Genomic DNA, 25,026 nt, shown 5'->3' on the forward strand with positions numbered 1-25,026 from the left:
TATTATTATTATTATTATTATTATTATTATTATTATCATTATAAGAAATCAACCAGCCGGTTGTGGGCGTTTCTTCAGCTTTAGCGACTTCCCTAGGCTCTGACTTGACTCTAGACTGTTTCGATCCTATAGACCTCCCTGAGCTGACCTCACTCGTCAATAGAGCTAAGTCAACCACATGTATGTTAGACCCCATCCCGACTCCACTATTCAAAAATGTTTTTTCTCTTATTGGTGCGACAATACTGGACCAGATCAACCTATCCCTAAATTTAGGATATGTACCACAGGTTTTCAAAGTTGCAGTAATTAAACCTTTACTTAAAAAACCCTCTCTTGACCCAGACATATTAGCTAATTATAGACCAATTTCCAAACTTCTATTTGTATCTAAAATTCTGGAAAAGGTAGTTTCAAGCCAGTTATGTGACTATTTGTATAGAAATGATCTGTTTGAAGTCTTTCAGTCAGGGTTCAGAATGCATCATAGCACAGAGACAGCACTGGTTCGAGTCACGAATGACCTTCTTATGGCCTCAGATAAGGGATTAGTGTCCATACTGGTTCTACTGGACCTCAGATAAGGGATTAGTGTCCATACTGGTTCTACTGGACCTCAGATAAGGGATTAGTGTCCATACTGGTTCTACTGGACCTCAGATAAGGGATTAGTGTCCATACTTGTTCTACTGGACCTCAGTGCTGCTTTTAACACTGTAGATCATGGCATTTTACTGCACAGGTTAGAGCATGTTGTTGGGATTAAAGGGACAGCTCTACGTTGGTTTAAATCATATCTATCTGACAGATTTGTTCATGTACATGAGGTTTCTTCAGAACAGTCGAGGGTCTGTTATGGTGTTCCACAGGGTTCAGTGCTAGGGCCAATCTTGTTCAGTTTATACATGCAGCCATTGGGAAGTATAATCCAGAATCACGGCATACACTTTCATTGCTATGCTGATGATACGCAGCTCTATTTGTCTATGAAGCCGGATGAAACAGAACCGTTAGTTAAACTTCAGGCATGTCTTAGGGACATCAAGGACTGGATGTCCGGAAATTTTCTGCTTCTAAATTCAGATAAAACAGTGGTTATTATTCTTGGTCCAGAGCATCTTAGGCAGGGATTAGATGGTGATGCGATGGCTTCCAGTGCAACTGTGAGAAACCTTGGTGTTGTTTTTGATCAGGATTTGTTGTTTAAACCATATGTTAATCAGGTTTGTAAAATAGCATTTTTCCATCTCCGTAATATTGCAAAGATTAGGAAAATCCTCTCGCAGAGTGATGCAGAAAAACTAGTTCATGCGTTTGTATATTCTAGACTAGATTACTGTAATGTGTTATTAGCAGGATGTCCAAGTAATTTGCTGAATAGGCTCCAGCTGATCCAAAATGCAGCAGCGCGAGTGCTGACAGGAATCAGCAGGAGAGACCACGTCTCTCCAGTGTTAGCGTCGCTCCATTGGCTACCCGTAAAATTCAGAATCCAATTTAAAATTTTATTACTTGCGTATAAAACCCAAAACGGCTTAGCTCCGCATTATTTGCAAGACCTGATAGTGCCTTATGTTCCTGGCAGAGCTCTCCATTCTCGGAGTGCAGGTTTACTCGTAGTTCTTAGAGTATCCAAATGTAGATTTGGAGGGTGGGCGTTCTGCTATCAGGCAGCATTACTATGGAACCAACTTCCAATCTGGGTTAAGAAGGCTGACATCACCTCCACCTTTAAAACCAAACTTAAAACCTTTCTGTTTAGTAAAGCCTATAGTTAGTGTTTAGTAAACCTCTAGTTAGTGTTAGTAAATCTCTAGTTAGTGTAAACACTAGTGTGTTAGAGTCAGTAGTCATAGCTGCAGCTATAGAACAAGATTATAATAGTAAGTCTCAAACATAACTTTGTGGTAGATATGCTGCTATAGGCCTATGCTGCAGGGGGGCACCGACATGATCCACTGGCGGTGGCAACGCTTTTTTTTTGTTAGTTTGTCTCGGCGTTGCTGAAAAGTCAGCTGGAGCTGCTATGAAGTGACAGAGCTCCTGGTAGATCTGGTCGTTCCTTATCGCCCGTCTAGATCCCTTTTTAATTCTCTCCTCAGCACCAGGTTTATGAACATCTGCACCTCAGAGTTGGATCATGAAACAGACTTTTGTGCTGCCATTGCTGGTCGAATAAAATGAAGAAGCCACGAGTCGCTCTTTAGCTGATTTCCGCCTCTGGACTCAAACGTCTGACTCCAGTGGGATGACGTCAGATACAGCCGACTCAGCCGCTTAGAACCTCGGCAGAATAGATACAGAAAAAGTATCTACTCGGCACACCTCCACCCGCCTCGACCCCTAGTGGAGAAGCGCAAAACCGGGGCGAGGAGAGTCGGGCTGAGTAGGTACTAGTGTAAAAGCGCCATATGTATGCGTATGCACATACAAACACATACACGTCTATTACAACACAAGTTGTCTCTAGGCACTTTCCAGAGACCCAGAACATGACCCCCGAGCAATTATTACATAAACAATGGCAGGTGAAAACTCCCCTAGTGGGAGAAAAACCTGAAGCCAAACAGTGGCAAGAAAACTCCCCTTTAGGAGGGAAGAAACCTGGACCAGGACCTGGATCATAAGGGGACCCTCCTGCCGGAGGCCAGCTGGGCAGAGCAGGAAAAGAGAAAAGAGACAGAGAGAATGAAGAACAGAGAAAGGAGAGACAAAAACGTAATGGTTAGTTAGTGTACTACAGGGATGACTATATAAGCAGATGTGGACAGCAGATGCTGAGGTGGTCTGAGGGGGGGACGGGGGGGGATCCATACAGACAGGTGGAAGCATACAGCATACATACATACATACATACATGCATACATGAATGCATGCATGCATGCACGCACGCACGCACGCACGCACGCACGCACGCACGCACGCACGCACGCACGCACGCACGCACACACATTTGCATACATTTGCATACATTTGCATACATACATACATACATACATACATAGGCTACATACATACATACATACATACATACATACATACATACATACATACATACATACATACATACATACATACATACATACATACATACATACATACATACATACATACATACATACATACATACATACATACATACATACATACATACATACACACAAAAAGAGCTATAAGGAAATTATTAATGGTTAATGTTTATTCTTACAGTAACAATGGTTGATCTTATCATCACTGGTTATAGTGCCACCCATAGATATGTTTATGGTGCCACCAACATAAGATACTTATATTTTGGAAGGAAACAGGAAACGGAAGCTGCCGCTACCAATAGGCTGCTTTTATTTTGGAAGGAAACAGGAAGCGGAAGCTGCCGCTACCAATAGGCTGCTTGCTTTGTAAAATATGAAAATGGCGGCTCTGTGTAGTGAATTTGGGGACCTAGTACAAATCAAGAAGCAGCTAATATCAGTTATTTCCCTTTGTAAAGAAAGAGGACTTTTAAACAGCTCGAAGTGGTGAGACCAACAGCTATTAATGTGGCTTCAATGTACTCCTTTTTTTTTATTCCTCTGTGTCAGTAGATGAATGGAGGTTCCCTTCGTTAGCAGTCTTAGCGCTGCCGGTTAAAGTCTTGTTTTAACTGAATCTGTTTACTCATTACATTAAATACAATAGAACATGCAGCGTTACTGCCAAGATTTTTTAAACGTTATTCTCATATCATTATGCCATAACATTTTAGATCTGTAAACCTAGTTCTTGCGTTGAGATTCAGTATTTGTACCGTTATCCAGCATCAGCAACTGAATAGTGAATTATTTTTATTTTAATAATATTTCTGTGCCATTGCAGGGCTTCTGAGCTGGCATTTGCTTTGGCTCCTCTTCCCAAAGATGAGCTACCGCCAGCTGTTCCTGTCACAGAGGTTTGTATCGGGAATGTACAGGACTGTCTCAGAAAATTAGAATATTGTGATAAAGTTCTTTATTTACTCTAATGCAAAAATGTCATACATTCTGGATTCATTAAAAATCAACTGAAATATTGCAAGCCTTTGATTATTTTAATATTGCTGATTATGGCTTACAGTTTAAGATTAAGATTCCCAGAATATTCTAATTTTTTAAGATATGATATTTGAGTTTTCTTAAGCTGTAAGCCATGATCAGCAATATTAAAATAATAAAAGGCTTGCAATATTTTAGTTGATTTGTAATTAATCCAGAATGTATGACATTTTTGTTTTTATAATTGCATTACAGAAAATCACAATATTCTAATTTTCTGAGACAGTCCTGTATTTATTTTACTGGCACTTCAGTGCAGTCTGTCAGCAAATTGTGTGTTAGTTCAATTGTAGCTTTTCATTGAAGTTGTGATGTATTCAAATAAGGTGAAATATTGACATTGGTTGAATGTTGATTAATCGAACGGTGGACAAATTTGAGCTCAATGGTCCACTGCTAAATTAATAAGGGGTCAATTTACACAGACCCATTTTTTATTTTTATTTAGCTTCCACATACAGACAAAACTGTGCCTGCCCTGGCTGTGCATCACATTTTTATTTTACCCAAGTCCCCAATAGGCCTCCAATTCCTTTGTGTTTTTAAATAAAGGTACAGGAACACTAAAAAAAAAGTCAATAAATTGCAAATGGATTTACTTTGTAGGACTTCTTTTAAAAAGTAAAGAAGAAAAGAAAACCGTTATGTTATATTTACGTGTGTGTGTGTGTGTGTGTGTGTGTGTGTGTGTGTGTGTGTGTGTGTGTGTGTGTGTGTGTGTGTGTGTGTGTGTGTGTGTGTGTGTGTGTGTGTGTGTGTGTGTGTGTGTGTGTGTGTAAATGTACAAGTATATAAGTGGTTGCATATAGACAATGATGATAGGATTTGCAGAACTGCACCTATACTGCTCCAACTGAATCCTTTTTTTTTATAGACGAAAACATAGTTCCTGCAATGAAATGATTCACAATTTTAAAAATGAAATAATGTTATCAGAAAATGTAGTAATTCTCTATTTTTGTTGTCTGTACCACATATAGGAAGATGCACAAGACCTGGATGCACTTACACTGGCCAAATCCTATTTTGACCTAAAGGAGTACGACCGTGCTGCGTATTTTCTGAAAGGCTGCTGCAGTCAGAAGGCTTATTTCCTCTACATGTATTCTCGCTATCTGGTGAGATTTTGCAGTTATTTGGATTACCCTGACATTTTTTGACCTGCCTGCTTTGTAGGAAAGTATTTTGAATGTTACTCTTGTTTTTTTGTTTTGTTTTTTTTAGTCTGGTGAAAAAAAGAAGGATGATGAGACTGTGGACAGTCTGGGTGAGGACATATTTGTCTGCACCAATGAGAGAATTAAATAATTTTATTTTCCTTTGCCACTGAACCTTTCATTGTTTTTCTGTTCGGCTTCAGGTCCTCTGGAAAAGGGTCAGGTGCGCAATGAAGCTTTGCGAGAACTAAGGGTTGAGCTCAGTAAAAAGCACATAGCAGGAGAGCTGGATGGCTTCACTCTCTATCTGTAAAGGCTTTTCCTTCATAACTTATTTATTCCCAACATTATCTCAACAACATCTGTGTTTTAATTACTGTATGTGTATGTGATTAAACAGGTATGGGGTGGTTCTACGAAAGCTTGATCTGCTGAAGGAGGCAGTGGAAGTGTTTGTTAAGGCGATTCACACACTTCCTCTTCACTGGGGAGCGTGGCTGGAGCTCAGTAACCTGGTCACCAATATTGAAATGGTATCAACATTGGTGTCAACACATAGACACTGGAAGTTAATGGCACAATGTTATCCAAGCAGAGTGAATATTTGCTTAAAAAAGTGATTTCTCCCTTTGTGATCTGATCTACCTGTTCAGCTGAAGTTGCTGTCTCTGCCAGACTGCTGGATAAAAGACTTCTTCATGGCCCACATGTTCACAGAGCTGCAGATGATCAAAGAAGCCTTGCAGAAATACCAGAGCCTCATCGAAGCTGGCTTTTCTAAGAGCACCTACATCATTTCACAGATTGCTGTGGCTTACCACAACATCAGAGGTTTTTTACATTTTAAATGGGAATTATAAATACCAGAGAAGTCACCTGGGAGCACAATGAATCTTACAATGAATCTTAATCTGTTTATTTTTTTATTTTTTATTTTTTTTATTTATTTTTTTTTATTTTTTCTCCCCCTCTTCTCCCTTTCCTCCCCACCAGATATTGACCAAGCATTGGCTTTGTTCAACGAGCTGAGGGAACAGGATCCCTATCGCATTGACAACATGGACACGTTCTCTAACTTGCTATATGTCAAAGTAAGTTCACCCTTTGTCATGTCTTTCTCCACATTAGAAAAATGTTAAGTATCTAAGGTTATAATCAACAAGGGTGAAGTGTTCTACACAAATGGCATTTCTATACTAGTACCTACTCAGCCGGACTCGACTCGCTTTGCCCTCGTTTGATTTTAGACACCAAGATGAGAAGTAGGAGGTTGGAGTGAAGCTGCTGTGATTTATTTGATTGTGTGATCTAAACGAAGAAGACAACAACACTAAAGATGTAGAACCTGGAGGAGATGATATGCCGCTTTTGCACTAGGACTTACTTGGCCCGACTCGGCTCGGCGCGGCTTTACACGGCTCCACTCGTGTGTTTTCGCACTGCAAGGGGAGAAGTGGGGGGGGTTTGGGTGAAGCTGCTGTGTCGTACTCGATTGCGCCACACCTTTGTTTGTGTCGGCGCAGATGAGAAATCAGCTGGAGCCGGGAGCGGCTGAGAGTAAAACAGCCCGTCTACATCGCTTTTTTAATTTTTTCTCGACAGCTACCAGGTTTATGAGCATCTGCACCTCGGAGTTGGATCACCAAACAGACGTTTTGCGCTTTATAATAAAATCGCCGCGAGCCGCGGGTCGCTCTCTCTCTGACTCCCGCTTCCTGATTCAAACGTGTGGCGGCCCCGCCCCCGACCAATCAGTGGCGCGGAGGGTGGTGACGTCAGAAATAGTCCCTTCTCAGCCCGCAAAGAACCTAGCTGAAATGGTTACAGAAAAAAGTACCGACTTGGAGCGGCTCTACACGTCTCAGCCCTAGTGCGAAAGCGCAAAACGGGTAGAACCGAGCTGAGGTGGTACCAGTGCAAAAGCGGCATTAGATGTGCTGCTGAGTCTGTGGCTTGTGTTCGATATCAAGTTAAAAAATGAGAGTGAGAGAAGCTTCAAGCAGCAACGCTTTTTTTTTTTTTTTTTTGTTTGTTAGTTTGTCTTTGCGCTGCTGAAAAGTCAGCTGGAGCCGTGAGCAGCTATGAAGTGACAGAGCTCCTGGTGGATCTGGTCGTTCCTTATCGCCCGTCTAGATCCCTTTTTAATTCTCTCCTCAGCACCAGGTTTATGAACATCTGCACCTCAGAGTCTGATCACCAAACAGACTTTTGCGCCTGTTCATTGCCTGTTAAATAAAATGAAGAAGCCGCAAGTTGCTCTTTCGTTGATTTCCTCCTCCTGACTCAGACGTCTGACTCCAACCCCCCGACCAATCGGTGGCCTGTAGTGTGATGATGTCAGATACAGCCGACTCAGCAGCTTAGAACCTCGGCAGAATAGGTACAGAAAAAGTACCTACTCTGCACGCATCCACCCGCCTTGACCCCTAGTGGAGAAGCACAAAACCGGGGCGTGGCGTCAAGACACGCTGAGTAGGTACTAGTGTAAAAGCGCCAAAAGATACTCAATTTTGATTAGATCACTTTCTGTATTTATTCATTGCTTTGTGCTTTTGCAGAGTATGAAACCAGAATTGAGCTACCTGGCTCACAATCTGGTAGAGATCGACAAATACAGAGTGGAGACGTGCTGTGTTATTGGTAAGCGTCGAGCTAATCAGGCCAAAGCCACTGTTTATAGAAGTACAGGGTTTGTAGTAGATTTTAAGGTTTCCACTTATAGCCACAGTGTTTTTCGGTAAATTCTGTATCTTCTTCACTGAGATCCAGAGCCTTGAGATGTTCAAAACAATACCAAATCTTTTTTGCAACATGTACAACCTAGAAATCCCTCTATTCTGTAGGTAACTACTACAGTTTACGCTCTCAGCATGAGAAGGCAGCTCTTTACTTCCAGCGAGCCCTCAAACTGAACCCTCGATGTCTCGGTGCCTGGACCCTCATGGGCCACGAGTACATGGAAATGAAGAACACTTCAGCTGCCATCCAGGCATACCGGTCAGACCCCATTTCTCAATAAGCTGCTCACAATATGTAGCCTCATGCAGACGGAGTGTCACCTCCTTGTTTTGCTTTCTTTCCCCCCCTCAGGCATGCCATTGAAGTGAACAAACGCGACTATCGGGCTTGGTACGGCCTGGGTCAGACTTATGAGATCCTCAAGATGCCCTTTTACTGTTTATATTATTATCGAAAGGCTCACCAGCTCAGGTTTGGATTTTGGTTTAATGAAAGACAATTTAAATTTTAAATTGTTTTAATAAAGAACATTTTGGAAATCACATGTTCAACAGTCCTTAAATCTTTACTGCCACACCACAGACCGAATGATTCCCGCATGCTGGTGGCGCTGGGTGAAAGCTACGAGAAACTGTCACAGCAGCTCGAAGCCAAAAAGGTTCAACAGTCTTTCACCTCTCACAAAAACGGGATTTGAATACTTAATTCATATTTCCTGCTTGGATTTTCCTGTACATCAAGTTGTAATTTGTATTGTACTGCATTTTTATACAGTGTTACTGGAGAGCGTACTCTGTTGGAGATGTAGAAAAAATGGCTCTGCTCAAATTAGCAAAGTAAGTGTTTAACATCATGTGTTTTGTTAAAAGAATGAAATTAGACCTGTAATAAAGGTAGATTAGAGAATGATTAAAGCTGTGGTTTAAGCATCTGTTTTCTCTAAAAGTGAAATGTTTTCCATCCACAGGCTGCATGAACAACTGAACGAGTCTGATGATGCTGCCCAGTGTTACATGCTTTACATTCAAGACATTTTCTCCTGTGGGGTAAGAGCCTTTGTAAAGGGAACATGCGCTAACTTATAAGAACTTACACCCTTCACATCATTTCAAAATCTGTACAGGAGACATTAGTCATTTCAGTTGAAATAAATAGTTTATTGTTTATTGGATGGATCCCCATTAGCTGCTGCCTTGGCAACCACTAATCTTCCTGGGGTCCATAAAGTACATAAAATATTACGTAAATGATACAATCTAACACATAAATACATACAGTCATACATTCCTAAAATAACTACACTTATAATAAAAACAACAACAATAATACACGTACATGTACACACGCACACACATCAGTTATATATGCATAATATATTAACACTATAATTATACTAATACACTATAATAGCACCAATAATACCATACATTAGTAATATATTTTCAGTCACTGCTATCATTATAATAATTCTACTAATTTCAATATCAATAATACATTCCCAGTCATATGGTCTGCAGCTTTAGCTGAGCCTTAAGTCGTTTTTTAAAAGTGAATTTGTTTTGTGAGCGAGATATGTGAGGAGGTAGAGAGTTCCAGGACATTATTGAACGATGGATAACTGAGTGTTTGAGTAGATTAGTTCTGGGAGTTGGAGGTATCGGGCATCCAGAGCTGCATTTCTGGTGTCAGTTATGTCTGTCTCTAGTATTTAGTAATTGGTTGAAGAAATATTCAGGTATCTCATTGAATATGATGTTTCTAAAAAACATCAGGATGTTGTAGCTTAGTTTAACTTCAACTGTGAATCAGGAATGTCGGTTTGCAGATCCGCTATATTTGTACGTGTTGAGCAGTGAAGTGCCAGTGTAGCCGCTCTGTTTTGAACCAGTTGCAATTTATGTAATTCTTTTTTTGCTGCTGCAGACCATATAATGGAGCAGTATTGCAAATGACAGAAAACCAAGGACTGTATTACCTGACTGATCATAGAGGATGACGAATAAGTAGAGCACAGTTAAAATAAATAGTACTAGTTCAGCCTGAACTCTGGTTCTGTTTTGGAAAGAGAAGTTTTGTTCGGTATGAAGAAGTCAGGCTTGCTTGCATAGATGAAGACATGAATGCACTGTGTTTACATGCACTCAATAACCCTTTTAAAACCTGAATATTAGCAATAACCCGAATTTGCACGGCCATGTAAACACCAATAACCCCTTTTTGAATAACCCGAATTTGCTCATATTCCGGTTTTTAAAAACCCGAATATGACCCCTGGATTACTCCTTTTAAAACCTGAATATTCAGTCATGTAAACGCCAAACGGAATATCCTGATCAAACGGAACAGGAATTTGTTTTCTGCACATGCTCTGTTCACAAGGAATCCTGGTCTTTTGAGTCCAGGAAGTTCTTATAAACACGGAGAAACCAAGACCAGGAGGAGACTAATCACTTCATAAATGTAATGAAGGATATGAACATTTTGGCATTTGTAGACGGTAGAAAGTACCGGGATAGAAGATTTACAAGAAGGAGAGAGAAAAGTTGCGCGAAGCAGCATTTGTTTTCAATTTGGATACAGGAAGAAGAAGCGGAAATGACGGTAATTGCACCATCACGTTCTCCGCACGTCGCTGGTTTGATCGGGATATCCCGAATGATTAATTACCATGTATACAGGGATAACCCTGTTTGCTCACGCATGGAAACGGAATATTCCGAATGTTTCAGTAACCGGAATATTAGCAATAACCCGAATTTTGACTGCATGTAAACGTAGTCATGGTTGACAATCCAGTGCAACTTTGTCCTGTCAGGAGCAACTGGAACACGCTGAGGTGAGCACGGCTCTGCGCTACCTGGGTCAGTATTATTTCAAGAACAAGCTCTATGACGAAGCGTCACTTTGTGCTCAGCGCTGCTGCGACTACAACGATGTAAGTGTTCACGAACAACATTTACCGTTTTAACTTTGCTGATGTAAGTTGTACTGATTGGTGTTCATCCATCCTTAGGCTCGTGAGGAGGGGAAGGCTCTGCTGAGGCAGATCTCACAGGTCAGAGATCAGATCGAGACACCATCAGCAGATCTGTTCGCTCCGCTTTCAAACAACAACACTCCAGCCAGGAGGGTGTCTCCTCTCAATCTGATGTCCTTCACTCCCTGATATTGACAGACTATAAAATGGACACGTTGTGGGTTCTGTGACACAAAACTGCTGGCGGCTCTTGGTAAATGCTGCCAGAAGACATTGCTGCGTGGATTTATATGAAAATAAAGTGCATTTGTTTGTAAAAAAAAAAAAAAAAAAGTGCATCATGCTGAACTTTATTTTTCTAAATCTAGCTTGGATAATTCTCTGTCTGGTTACTTCCTGACGGTGGAAACAGCGTATGACAGCCATTTGAGAGGAGAAAAATGGGGGATAAATTCCAATAAAATGTAATGAGTTTTTAGTCAGAATTTCTCATTCTAATTTGTGACATAGTGACTGTTCAGTGGCATGATGAAATTGGTTTATGGTTGGATTTAAGAAAGAAATAACGCTTATTTTCAGCCCAGAATCAGCATCTGTATTTCAAAGCAACGGTACAGGAATGATTTATTCACATTTCAAACCACTTAACCTTGATGTACGGGACCCTGCTGTAGCAAAGGGATGGGGCGACTTGCTTACCGTACGAAGAATAACATCCTGAGCCCCCCCCTCCCTCAAGTTTGAGTTTATAAAATCAGCATTTTAAACCGTGCATTAGGGTTCCCAATCTTTCCCTGAAATTCTTTTCCAGGACATTTTAATTAAAGCTGCTCCTCTTCCCTGTGGTCTCTGAGCATGTCCCTCTGTTCCAATAAATGACTTTTATTGGAAATGAATGAGGTTAAATCTACATAAAGTCATGAATCTCTTAATTTCTTCTCCCATTTATCTGCACACATACACAGTATTTTAATACAACAGAATTCCTGAAGTTTTTTTTTTTCCACTTTCTATTGCCAGACAATAAAACTAGTGTGAAATACTGGATAAAGCGCAATCCATTGAAGATGACCTGAACTCTGCTGAAATCAGAGTAGCATCCAGCCAATTCAGCAATTATCTCAGAATTCTGAGAAAAAATTTTATACAAATAACCCTCAAACAGTGCTATATGATTTCAAGAACGGGGTTAGATGCCATTGCCATACCCCGTTCTTAGCAGCAGCAACCGAAGGCTACTCTACAGGACTGTCTCAGAAAATTTGAATATTGTGATAAAGTTCTTTATTTTTTGTAATGCAATTTAAAAAAAAAACGTCATACATTCTGGATTCATTACAAATCAACTGAAATATTGCAAGCCTTTTATTATTTTAATATTGCTGATTATGGTTTACAGTTTAAGATTCCCAGAATATTTAATTTTTTTTTAGATAGGATATTTGAGTTTTTTTTTGGCTGTAAGCCATGATCAGCAATATTAAAATAAAAGGCTTGCAATATTTCAGTTGAGTTGTAATGAATCCAGCATGTATGACATTTTTGTTTTTGTAATTGCATTACAGAAAATCACAATATTCTTATTTTCTGAGACAGTCCTGTATGCAGGTCACGTGACAGCTTCTCGCAGGTTGTAAGCAGATTTTTTTTTTTTTTTTTTCATTAAAACCTTTCTCGGAATTCAGAGATAATTATCTTGTTAATTCAGAAAAAGAGAGCAGTTTTTTTTTTCTCAAGTGAATGCAATAAGCTTCCTTATTTAAGCGTTTAGTCCATAACGGCGTCTGAAAAGTCCTTAAATTTAGCTGCAGTCAACTGGCAGCTCCGGGTTGGAGCACCGCTCTGAGCAGAAGAGATCTGATTGGCTGATAAGAGTCACGTGGGGCGCAGCCCTTATTGCTGCCCTGATCACGTGACAACAGATGCGCATACACACCACTTTTAAACCGTTCACATTCAAGGCAGGAGAGGATCATTTTCCAGGACACTTTTTTTCCTTCATTTTCCTGGTTTTCCAGAACACATGGAAACCCTGGTGCACCTCTTTTCCTTCAAATACCGTAGGTCCAATAAGCAAACATACATAACTTACTTGTATGAATAAAGTATTTTTAATACAAGAGTTTAGCTTAAGTGAAGGAACAAACCAAAAATGTGTCAGACACTGGACATGGAAATAGAAAGGACATCTTGTATTATTTACATGTACACATCAGACAAACCAAAAGCATGTTTTCCACTATGAATCCCAACTGTGTGTGATAATACACATATATATATATATATATATATATATATATATATATATATATAAATAATAAACTGAACTTTTTCAGCAAAAAGATTCACTATTGTGTGTGATTTGCTCTCTACTACAGTTTCAGTGATACTGGCGATTTCAGAAATTGTTATATTAAAGCACAAAGCCATCTGAAAGAATAAATGATTGATTCATACACATGCAGCAACAAATGAGCATCTGATTCACACACATGCAGCAACAAATGAGCATCTGTACTACAACTTTTAAAGCATCAACTGTTTTACTGGCATAAAGGCCATTTGGCATGACGGTGAGTTAACCGCAAGAAAAGTAAATATAAAAAGACATAAAAATATAAAGAAGTAGCCATAATTTTTTTCCATAACATTTACTAAAGCTCTGAGGAGCTCAGTACTTCCCCCTGAGCCTGCTGGGGGTGGAGGTGGGGATGGGGCTGCGAGGTGGAGACTGCTGTCGAGAACGCAGGATGCGTGAATAAGGCGTAAGGCTTAAATCTTCAGCGTTGTATTTATGCGTTGGGGTACGTGACGGGAACAAAGACTGGAAAAAGGGCCGTTTTTGAAGAGGCCGGTTTTCAGCATCGCTTGTGTTGGGAATGCAGCCCCTCTTTTTGCAAGAAGCTGGTGTGGTGGAGGCATTAACACTCGTAGGAGGCAGCTGGGAACAAGCTGCCAGGGGCTCTGCTTTCCGGCGCAGTTCTGCTTTGACCAGGATCAAGCTGCTCTGGAGCTCCATCAGGACCTGGTTCTGAGAAGAAGTCAGTTAAAAGGGTTAAACCAGCACACAGAGGGGAGGTGAAGGGTCAGGTAGGGAGTTTAGTGACAAAAAAATAAATAAATAAAAAGTGCACCATGCTCTAAGAGTCTAATGCAGTAAATCACCCAATACAGATGTTAGACACCTGAATTTAGTTATAGTTAATTTAGAAAGAGAACAAAGGGGGAGAGAGAGTAGTTTAAAATGAGAACTCATATATAATATATATATAACTTTTTAGTAAGTACTGATTGAATGATGAATGTGGAGACAAACAATCAGATACTTTCTTCTAATGCATTTTCCTCCAAACACTACAGGACTGTCTCAGAAAATTAGAATATTGTGATAAAGTTCTTTATTTTCTGTAATGCAATTAAAAAAACAAAAATGTCATACATTCTGGATTCATTACAAATCAACTGAAATATTGCAAGCCTTTTATTATTTTAATATTGCTGATCATGGCTTACAGTTTAAGATTAAGATTCCCAGAATATTCAAATTTTTTGAGATAGGATATTTGAGTTTTCTTAACTCCATGAAAACCATGATCAGCAATATTAAAATAATAAAAGGCTTGCAATATTTCAGTTGATTTGTAATGAATCCAGAATGTATGACATTTTTGTAATTGCATTACAGAAAATCACTATTCTAATTTTTCTGAGACAGTCTTGTAAGCACACTGTTGAGTAACAGAAAAGATCAGTTTACAAATGTACGCATCATTGGATATGTGGCTGTACCTGTTTGGCGAGAGTTTCATCTGCAGCCGTTAACACGTGCCGCAGTCTTTCCCCTCCTGTATTGCGACAACAGGCTCGTTCTCCCGACTGCAAATCCACACCCAGTTTCTGCAAGTCCAGACGCAGCTGTCGCAAATTCTATGGGGGGGAAAAAAAAGAAAAAGAAAGTAGTAGGAATTTCAGTATCTCATAAGCAGCAACAGTGAAAAGAACCTTTTGTAATCATGGAGCAGTTACTTACCCGCTGACCTTCTTGCAACTTGCGATCCGCAGCGCTGGTGAGGGCGCCGGCTGAACCCGACACTTCAGACTGCATCTTCAGATTTGTTATTTCTGTGCAGGGAAATGGAGCAAAACTGTCAACGACCATTTATGTCTCCCAGTAGGGCTGGGCGATATATCGAGATTTTAATATATATCGATATATTTTCAAACGCGGTACGAGACAATATCGTTGATATCGATTTAAAAAAAAATATATTGATATAGCTTATTTTGTGACAAATTGACTTGAATCTTTTATTTGAGATTTGCACAAATGTTTTGTTATTTGCACAACTGTCAACCTCAGTGGAAAAGTCTGCCTGTTACTGTCTACATTGTATTAATTGCACAGTGTATTTTAATTTAATTGTTATGCAGGAAAGGGATATTTGTTTTATTTTATTCAAGAAGCATTTTTATTCTATATATGCAGGCAGTTTATTTTTATTTCATTTGTTTTATTCATTTTCATATTGTGCAGACCTCTGTTAATAAAAGGTACCTGTGTGACATTTGGCACGAGGCTTTGTATTAAAATTGACTGTTTTTTTAAGGGTTTGCCTCAGAAAAAATGAAGCTAACAGAGATGCTATGCTATAATGCTTTGAGGGAAACCCCAATTATGGCACAGAAAAAATATCGATATATATCGAGTATCGCCATTCATCTAGAAAATATTGAGATTTGACTTTTGGTCCATATCGACCAGCCCTATTTCCCAGCATTAACTCATAATAAAAGAAATCTTCCCGTCAGCCGTTTACCCTGCGTCTTGGTGAGCAGCTCAGCACGACACTGGTCAAGTTCAGCCTGCAGTCTGACAGCAGTGTGAGATGTGAGGCGCTGAGAGCGGCGAGGGCCTTCCAGCTCTCCCTGCTGGGCCAGAGTAGGAAGTGTTTCACCCTTCTTTTCCTCAAGGGCAGCAGACAAGTCTTCAATCTCCTTATCACGCTCCTATGGTAAAGAACGAGAGGACGAGTGCTTTAAATACATTTGAACATGCATTACAGATCAAACTACACTGATGTTACTCTTAATAATTATAACTCAGCTGTAGACTGTTCAAACATGCAACAAATCATGGACAGGCAACATCTGAAAGTATGAGAAAAGCTTGTCATCAGAGTCAGACCTTCAGCTCCTCGCTGTAGAATTTCTTCAGATGTTTTTGCAAGTTTGTTATCTTGTCCTCGTACCTCTCTTCGATCAGAGCCCTCTCGGCCTCCAATGTCTCGCTATTGGGCAAGAAAATGTCAAAATTAACAGAATTCTTTGTGTTTAACTACATCTTTCTTACATTACTATTACAATAAGGTAAGCAAGCATGATTCTTATTCCTCAGCATTAATAAGAATGTTATGTTGCTCTTACGTGACAACAACCCAACCATTACAGACATCTAAACACTAGTAGACGGGATCACAGATGCCATTTCTAGATAAGCATTTAATCTCTGTAATTTAAAGCAGATTTCATGATTATAAATAAATAAAAAGCATGCAGACACACCTGAAACCTTCTTCCATTCTAGAGATGACCTCCATCATCTCAGAGACCACCTGCTCTCTCACATTCGCCTCAAGAACCTCTTTTTCCTCCCGTTGGCGCCGCACTTCTCTCTTCAGGACATCAATAGCCTGCAGCAAAGCCTTCAGAAAATACAGATGGCTGTTAAAACACTGGACCAGCTTTAGAGATGTGTGAGTTTAGACCATCTTAGCAGGTAGAAATCATAAACGTTCATGTTCATAATATTCCCATGTAGTGCAGTTTCACTGGACAATATTTCAAGAGGTCAATCTATTAAGTGATTTATTTAGAAATATTTCCATTAATGCATATGCAGGCTTTCATTTTATCCTAGTCCCTGAGACTGACATGTTGGGAGTCTGTTACTTACTCTGTCAGTTCATTTACATATTATGGGACAGACAGCATTTCCTGTAATCTTTATTTTTTCACTTTCTAATCCATCTTTTTACTGTGTCACAGTGCCAGGCTGTTAACAAGTGACTCATTTCTGAATATGTATTTGTTAATAATGCACGGTTTTATTTTATTCTATCTTATTGTATTGTTTGAGGCTGCAGTGGCAGGTTGGGTTGGGAAGCTGGCCTGGCTGTCAACAGACATTCATATACTTCAGGATGCACTGTTGCTGTTAAAAGCTTTCTTTATTGTGTGGAAATCCTTTGCACCCCCAACTCACGCATGCTGGATTCATGAGGTAATGTCAGCCCTCAAACTAGAAAAAAAAAAAAAAAAATCTGATAAACAGTCCAGGGTTTGGTTAAAAAGTTCCAGAAAACCTGGCACCCCTTCTTAGACTTTTTTGAGAAGAAATTTGATGCAAACACATTTGATCTGTAGCTCACCACATCTCTGTCCTATCCCCCACCCCACGCTTTGGATCATACACTGCTTATTGATACACGGTTGATATGAGAAATGCAAGAATGTATGTAAGGTGTACAGGATAACTTATTTGTGCATGGTACTCATCCAATCATACTCCTTTAATTTGTCTGCTTTATGCTGCTATTTAGCTTTGTGCCCCCCCCCCCCTTTCTATTGAAAATTTCAATTAAAAATGTTGAAATGTTTATAATACTCAAAGTAAAATCCTTAAAAACAATATTTTGTGACAACTGTTTTATAGATTGGTGTGTTCTTGAATAACTGTGTTCGTGGAAATGGTTTTAAATCTAAAACTGTAATTATTAATTTCTTATACAGGAGATGAGGAACATTACCTCATTATTCAACAAGGTCATATCTCCATCTTCCACATCACTTTCATCCTCTTCCTCCTCTATCAGCATGCTTTCATGACCGTTTGCTGTCGGCTCACGGAGTAGAGACAGGATGTAGGCCACTCTGGTCTTTGTAGATGGGCCGTGAACAAGCTGAAATTGCAAGAATTTAACCCTTACTTCTCATTTTTTAACTTTAATCTAATGTGCAAAATCAGAACGTAACCATGTTTTCCTACCTGGGTAGCAATAGCAGAGAATTTGAGGGCCTGCAGGGTCTCGTCATAGATAGAGGGACATGGATTGATGTTTACCACCATGCAGGAGTTTCCTCGCCCACAGAAGAAACCCTGCAGGACACGGGTCAGTTTACTGTCCCTGAATGGCACCACTTGTTGGAGTCGCGACCTGTGAATGCATTAGAAAAGCCTCATAAATATATAGATTTCTCTCAAATAACTCAGTTTCATGTTTTGGACTATTTGCTAAAACCACATCACATGTTGGAAACGCACTTGTTGTTCTGGTTGTGCCTCAGCGCCGCGATGCAGCGACCGAGAGTTAAAAGGGAAGTGTTGATGTTGGTGGCCTCCTTCATCCTCTCTCCGTTTCGTTGTTCCTTACAGCGCTCAGACCCGGCCAAGTCACACACAGTCAGTCTGAAGAAGACCAAGTAAAGGTTTGAATTTCATAATCAATGTGACAAAAATCTAAATAACTTGTAGCAACAACAGCTTAACTTACTCGCTAATGTGCATGACCTGGCCTGGACAAGCTTCAGGGTGGACATGCAGGACGCGGATAGAGAAGATGCTGTGGCTAAACCCGCAATAGATTTATGATTAGCAATGTATACAAGCCATAAAAAAACAATTCAACGAAGGTAGTAAAAAAAAAAAAGCGCTAAAGTTTGACATCCTCCTACCTTCTGCTGGAGTTTTGGTTAAGATGAGTGCTGGCGAAGCTCTGGTTACGATGCCCCGCCCTCAGAATCCTCCATGCCTCCTCAGCACTGCGGACTTGGATCCACGTGAGATCTGATACAAGAGGAAATGGGGCTAAGTTTTGGGAGGTTTAATCTTATCAAATAATCCATTATATCCATGAATGAACCAGTGTTACCTTTCACATAGGGGTTGCCCTGCCTGTCGTCACTGAGCCGCAGGGTGACTCTTTTCTTGAGCTGGTGGGACGGCGATGCGTCCAGCAGGTCATACAGGAACTCGTTGTAGATCTCGTAGAAGGACACCCAGATGGAAAACTGCACCCCTTCCTCCAGGCCGTCCCCTCCACTGAGTGAGAGGCTGTCTGGCTCCAGAAAAACACTGTCCGGGTCTGCAGAGAGAGATGGACGGAAATGTGTTGAAGGCAGAATTGAGTCCTGCCACAGTAAGTATGAACATGACTGGATGGATAAAACAACTAGGATCTTTTTTTTGGCATATATTTCAACCTTGTTGACAGTATGATATTATAGAGGGAATGTGCATGACGCCACAGATGTGACTTCACAGAGGGTTACGCCCACTGAGTGGCAGAAACACTGAGTGGCAGCGTAAACTTTCAGTTTGAGCAACTGGAAAACATCTAAAATGGGAAAGAGCTGTTGTGGGACTGTACTGTAAGAACTGTAAGAAATCAGAGTTATCGTTTTACAGACTGCTGAAAAATAAGCTTAAGAGAGACAAATGGATCGCTGCAATTCACAGAAACAACTGGATTCCAGACACCGAAACGTGGATTTGGGGTTCCCATTTTGTATCAGGTAATGTTGGATTTTTGGGTATCTAACGTTAAACGGTCCAATCATAAAATTCGGTGTCCTCATCACTTTAATTTCTACAACAAATCCTGCCTTGAAGTCGGACCAAGCATCAAGACTTTTGTATGCCTTCAAGCTTTGCTTCGTGTTTTTCCCCGGCGTAGAAATTAAGTTCATAAAAATATCAGGAAACTGGATTTGTGGCCAAATATTAATGTCCATGGACCACTGCTTCTTGGGGTAACTGTACGGGTCACTGTCAAGTCCAACTGCCTTTAATTTAAGCCAATAATCGGCTGTTATCCCGTCTTCTCCACTAGTTGCAGCTGTTTTTGTCACTCGAGTAAGAGGGCGTGGTCACGTGGGAAAGTGACATCAATGCAGACCCTCTATTATGTTCCCACGAGTGAATAGTCAATTACATCTGTCACCACATGGACAACACTGTGTTCCTCCTCACCTTCAAGCTGGGTAGTAATGCGAGTTGTGGAGGACAGTCCTCCAACACCGCTGTCCCAGAGTGTAGTGTTGCCAACTCGCCGAGAGGTCGAACTCTCATCCTGTAATGCACAAGAGGCATTGTAGGATTAATTTTTTATTTTCAGTGTCCCTGCCCTCCCTACTTTAAAAAAAACAACATAATTAGATGAGCAGGTTCCCAAATGAAGTTTTTTAAAACTGCTATATTCTTCTTCAGTTGCACGGCACCCAGACTCTGGAACTCCCTCCCCCCACACATAAGACAAATAGACTCCATCACCACCTTCAAAACGCAACTCAAGACTCACCTGTTTAAACTTGCCCATTCACTTTGACCGGTCACCACACACTACCTCCCACCATACTGTTCTGTTATCTGTACTGTTGCTCCTCGGTTGTCTATTGTTTGTATTGTGTATGTATTTTCTATTGTATTACTATTGTATTTTCCGGATTTGTTTTGTTTTGTTTTTATTCTGTAAGGTGACCTTGGGTGACGTGAAAGGCGCTGCTAAATAAAATGAATTATTATTATTATTATTAACACTGTAAGCAATATCATCATGTAGGTACTGTAACAGAACAGACTCCTTGAAGGTTAAGATGATGCAACAGAAGTATCAATATATTCCAACGTTATTACAATGACTACTTTTACATGCAGTCAATAACCCTTTTCTAACCGGAATATTAGCAATAACCCGGTTTTGCACAGCCATGTAAACACCAATAACCCCTTTGAATAACCGGAATTTGCTCATATCCCGGTTTTTAAAAACCCGAATATGACCCCTGGGTAACTCCTTTTCTAACATGAATATTTGATCATGTTTAGCCTAACGGAATATCCCCATCAAAAGGAACAGGAATTTATTTTCTGCGCATGTTCTTTTGCAATGAATCTTGGTCTTTTGAGTCCAGGAAGTTCTTATAAACACGGAGAAACACAAGACCAGGAGGAGACTAATCACTTCATAAATGTAATGAAAGATATGAACATTTTGACATTTGTAGACGGTAGAAAGTACCGGGATAGAGAGATTTACAAAAAGGTGAGGGAAAAGTTGCGCGAAGCAGGATCTGTACGAACGCCAGACCAGATCAAGCGCTGGTTTGATCCAGATATCCCAAATGATTACAATCACCATGTATACAGGGATAACCCTGTTTGCTCACGCATGGAAACAGATTATTCCGAATGTTTCAGTAACCGGAATATTGACCTTAACCCCAATTTTGACTGCATGGAAACGTAGTCACTATTTCCTAGACTTGTTATATCTATTCTTTAAGTCCTTCACAGGTTGTTCCTATGTTTACCTCCTTGAGCAGAGAGTTTCTCCGGATTTCCTCCACCCTGACCTCACTGGGGCCAAGTTGTCTCACATCCTGGTACATGGAAGGCTTCAGGTCCATGGCCCCGTAGAGACGGTCCTGCACTTTCCTGAACAGAGACGCTAGAGCGCGAGGCAGGAGGCCCGCCTCTTGACCGCTCCCTGCGGTTCAAAGTTTTGTGAGAAAAGCATCTACAACACAATCATACATTGAATAATGTCCACATTAAAAAACAACAAAAATAAAAAAAACAAACCTTGAATGGTGTAAGTCTTTCCAGAGTTGGTGACACCGTAAGTGTAGACGAGTCTGTTTTCTCCTTTCAGCACATCGCCTACCATATTCTTCATTGTGCTCTCAAAAAAGTGTTGCTGTGTTGTTTCTGGACCAAAGATCTGTGAAATGTCATTGACAGAAATCAGAATTCCCTTCTCACCTTCAAGTCAGCAAAAAGATAAGTAACAAGTCTCCATCTTTCCTCTTGTCCACAACCCAACTTGTTTTCTGTTTGTCATATTTTTCACCTCCACGTGACTAACAGTTGCATCCGTCTTCAAGTTAAAATGCTTTCAGGCAGTCAAATAAAAGCTTAAGGACAGCAGGTAAACCAGTGACCGTCCTACCTTTGAGAAGCTGAACTTGTGAAGGCTCTGGGTTATGCCCCTCTCCGCTGCCCTCATGTTCTGAGAATCCTTTGGAGCTTTGAGCAGCAGGGTCTCCTCATCTTGGACAACCACACAATCCTAAGAAAGGAGAAAGCATCAATTGCAAATGTTATAATATTAGTAAATATAGGAAAAGAAAAACATAACAGACAACGTAAACTTTTACTCAAAGAAAAATACCAACACCCTCAGGAAAGGCTGATTTGATTGTCTATTGTCTCACCTGTGCTTCTCTCTGGTCCTTCTCTGCATCAGTAAGTGGTCTGATGCGCAGAAAAACCTTCACCCTCTCACTAAGGCCTTCATCGCTGCTTCCAGGTTTCACTGCAACTTTCTAAAAAGGCACACATTTTTTTTAAAAAAAAGAAGAAAAACATCGTCTGAAACCATTCAACGTGCCAAAAATGGCAGAAAGTACAGCAGAGCTCTACACAAAAAAATAGATATGTTTACAAGTTTGATGCAGAATATTTTTGCAACGGATAAAATTTTATCAGAATCACGTTTATTTGACCAGGTCAGGTCAGACAAGACATGGAATTTGATTCGGTTGTTTTTGCTCACTCTACATTAAATAGGTAATAGACAAATGACAGCTCTTAGTAACATATACAGAACTGTCTCAGAAAATTAGAATATTGTGATTTTCTGTAATGCAATTACAAAAACGTCATACATTCTGGATTCATTACAAATCAACTGAAATATTGCAAGCCTTTTATTATTTTAATATTGCTGATCATGGCTTACAGCTTAAGAAAACTCAAATATCCTATCTCAAAATATTTTAATATTCTGGGAATCTTAAGCTGTGAACCATAATCAGCAATATTAAAATAATAAAAGGCTTGCAATATTTCAGTTGATTTGTAATGAATCCAGAATGTATGACATTTTTTTTTTTTTTTTTTTTTTTTTTTTTTTTTTAAAATTGCATTACAGAAAATAAAGAACTTTATCGTAATATTTTAATTTTCTGAGACAGTCCTGTATACAATTTTTAAAAAGTGAAAGGTGCAGCAGAATGTGATATGATTATTGGAAGGTGCATTGTTACAGCATATGATTGTCTTATTATAATTGAGAGTTCATCAGAGCAACAGCTTGGGGGAAGAAACTGTGATGAACTCATGATCAGACACTTCAGCGTTTTCAGTTAAAAGCCTTGCTGGTGCATTGCAACACTAAATCCAACCCTCCCATGGACTCACCGATCCTGTACTGGATGGCTGCAGGTCCAGACCGGGGGAGATGACAGAGATCTCAGGCAGACGGGGTCTGGCCGGGACCCCGTGCTCTGCTGCTGTCGACTCCAACACAGCCATTTCCTCCTCCTCCTCGTCAGAGCGGAACCCACATGGGGAGGACAGAGAGAGGGCCATGCTCACCTGCAGTAAATAGGCCAAATCGTTAGGAGTCTGAGCAACATAAATAAAACCTGATATGAACTGAAATCTGGAGTTTCAGGGTCGGTGTGGAATTTAGCGACATCTGGCGGCAACGAGGCGAATGGCACTGAATACCCTCGACTATTAATTCTGTTTTGTGCCCTAATTAAAACAAAATTATGACTACTTCCACGAATAATTATAAGATAACAATAGCTCAAAGTAACTTATTAAAATAGAAATATTTTATAAAATATGTGAGCCATGGCAAATCGTCAATTGTCATGGTTATGACCTTTTAGGAATGTAGCTCGGGCTATGTGTTTTTAGCGTCATAAAAGGTTAGTGGAACAGTCAATAATGGGTTTAAAGTCATTCATAGCTAAAGTGAATTTTACAAAGAACATTTTTCTTTTTTTCTGTTATATTCCCGGTAACCAAAGCAGCTTTACCTCGAGAAGAAAGTAGCACTTATACAGAGCATTAACTTTAAGGTTTGACCGTCCAAAGGGGCTTTTCAAAGTCACTCCTTCCAAACAAATAACAAATGTTACCGATCCTGGCTTTCATGGTTATAAAAACACCCATAATCATTCAAATTAGTCAACATACATTACAGCAGGTTTGTTATCACAATTACATGCGGTTTGCCACAAAAGACCCACCTTCAAGTAAAGACAGTTTTACTTGCTTCCGTCGAAAGTGAGATGAACCACGGGATCCCAGAACATAAATCAGATAAATATCCTCGGTAAACTGCCAAACCTAACCAACCAAAAGTTAAATTACAGTGTTAAATCTGTAGCGACTCTGGCTCTCCGAACATGCTTGTTTCTGGGTGTGGGAGCTGTGTACCTGACTGCATTTGATTTTTGAACAATGCGGTTCCGCTCTTGGTAGAGACGCTGATTGGCTAATGTGCCCCGCTTACTACGCTCTGATTGGCTTAAATGGTCACGTGGCTATCTAAACCACGCCTACTTTAACAGAGACCGCTTTCGTGAATTAAATAACCCTTAAAGTGTCCCATTCTCAACTGACTCTCCAGTAGGTAAAATATGTTTTTCACTGACCCAAAAGAATAATAATAATAATAAAATTGTACGTGCCTTATTTCAAAAAGATATTGTTGCTACCCCTAATATTACTGTTTATTGGAATCGTTTCACAGATCATATTGATTGGAAAAAAACTTGGATGCTTCCTAACAAGTTTTTAATCAAAAATAAGGTTAAAGGAGGTCTCTTACAAAATCATACATAAATATTATCCTGCTAGCCATTACATGTAGAAATTTAAAAAGGACATTAATACGAACTGTTCCTTCTGTAATTTACATCCAGAAACAGTTATTCTGGTTTTGTACGGCTTTGTTATTCTGGCTTTGCTCTCATTCGAAAAACTATGGGCAGATATTAGCAAATGTATTATTGACTCTTTCACTATAGATTTTAATTTACATTGGGGAAATGTTGTTTTTGGTTTCCATTGTTTCCCTAAGAAAGAAGGAAAATACATTTTCAAAGAAAACCCCTTGCTTTTAAATTGAACTTTACTTAAAACTAATCACTAAATCAACAAATGAAAAGGCTATTAAAACCGTAGACTTGTGTAATATGTATAATCTTCTTGAATAACGAACATCAC

The 25,026-nt window shown here is 39.9% G+C and overlaps 2 protein-coding genes across 3 annotated transcripts; one reads left to right on the forward strand and one right to left on the reverse strand.

Annotated features, from left to right (window-relative positions):
• The first annotated feature begins 3,405 nt into the window (after positions 1–3,405).
• Positions 3,406–11,795, forward strand: cdc23 (CDC23 (cell division cycle 23, yeast, homolog)). The gene is made up of 16 exons (XM_061740832.1): positions 3,406–3,518; positions 3,856–3,928; positions 5,051–5,188; positions 5,295–5,337; positions 5,431–5,536; positions 5,628–5,760; positions 5,881–6,058; positions 6,221–6,318; positions 7,786–7,867; positions 8,071–8,224; positions 8,318–8,437; positions 8,549–8,624; positions 8,741–8,802; positions 8,934–9,012; positions 10,782–10,901; positions 10,980–11,795. Exons 1-16 carry the CDS (start codon positions 3,406–3,408, stop codon positions 11,130–11,132), a joined length of 1,728 nt encoding a protein of 575 aa, XP_061596816.1. The 3' UTR covers positions 11,133–11,795.
• Positions 11,796–13,035: 1,240 nt separating this feature from the next.
• kif20a (kinesin family member 20A) lies at positions 13,036–24,243 on the reverse strand. Of its 2 annotated transcripts, none has more exons than XM_061739685.1 (19): positions 24,045–24,243; positions 23,203–23,379; positions 22,215–22,325; positions 21,950–22,069; positions 21,583–21,721; positions 21,312–21,487; positions 19,972–20,071; positions 18,872–19,084; positions 18,675–18,786; positions 18,494–18,568; positions 18,265–18,408; positions 17,989–18,157; positions 17,750–17,902; positions 16,506–16,645; positions 16,129–16,231; positions 15,761–15,950; positions 14,974–15,065; positions 14,733–14,870; positions 13,036–13,974 (listed from the first exon to the last, which is right to left on the reverse strand). In XM_061739685.1, the coding sequence occupies exons 2-19, from the start codon at positions 23,371–23,373 to the stop codon at positions 13,615–13,617; spliced, it is 2,706 nt and encodes a 901-aa protein (XP_061595669.1). In that variant the 5' UTR covers positions 23,374–23,379; positions 24,045–24,243; the 3' UTR covers positions 13,036–13,614. The 2 variants fall into 2 exon arrangements, with proteins under 2 accessions (XP_061595669.1, XP_061595670.1); XM_061739686.1 differs by lacking the exon at positions 13,036–13,974 and adding an exon at positions 13,982–14,128.
• Positions 24,244–25,026: the final 783 nt, after the last annotated feature.

This window comes from Cololabis saira, chromosome 14 (assembly GCF_033807715.1).
Source record: "Cololabis saira isolate AMF1-May2022 chromosome 14, fColSai1.1, whole genome shotgun sequence".
Lineage (NCBI taxonomy): Eukaryota > Metazoa > Chordata > Actinopteri > Beloniformes > Belonidae > Cololabis > Cololabis saira.

Bases quoted from the DNA above. Each gene is read 5' to 3' on its own strand.
- cdc23 (XM_061740832.1), top strand. From the start codon at position 3,406: ATGAAAATGGCGGCTCTGTGTAGTGAATTTGGGGACCTAGTACAAATC. The intron at 5,537-5,627 runs GTAAAGGCTTTT...GTGATTAAACAG, and splicing joins GATGGCTTCACTCTCTATCT to GTATGGGGTGGTTCTACGAA. The intron at 7,868-8,070 runs GTAAGCGTCGAG...TCTATTCTGTAG, and splicing joins GGAGACGTGCTGTGTTATTG to GTAACTACTACAGTTTACGC.
- kif20a (XM_061739685.1), bottom strand. From the start codon at position 23,373: ATGGCCCTCTCTCTGTCCTCCCCATGTGGGTTCCGCTCTGACGAGGAG. The intron at 21,722-21,949 runs GTAGGACGGTCA...GACATTTCACAG, and splicing joins ACAAGTTCAGCTTCTCAAAG to ATCTTTGGTCCAGAAACAAC. The intron at 14,871-14,973 runs GTAAGTAACTGC...TCCCCCCCATAG, and splicing joins AGTTGCAAGAAGGTCAGCGG to AATTTGCGACAGCTGCGTCT.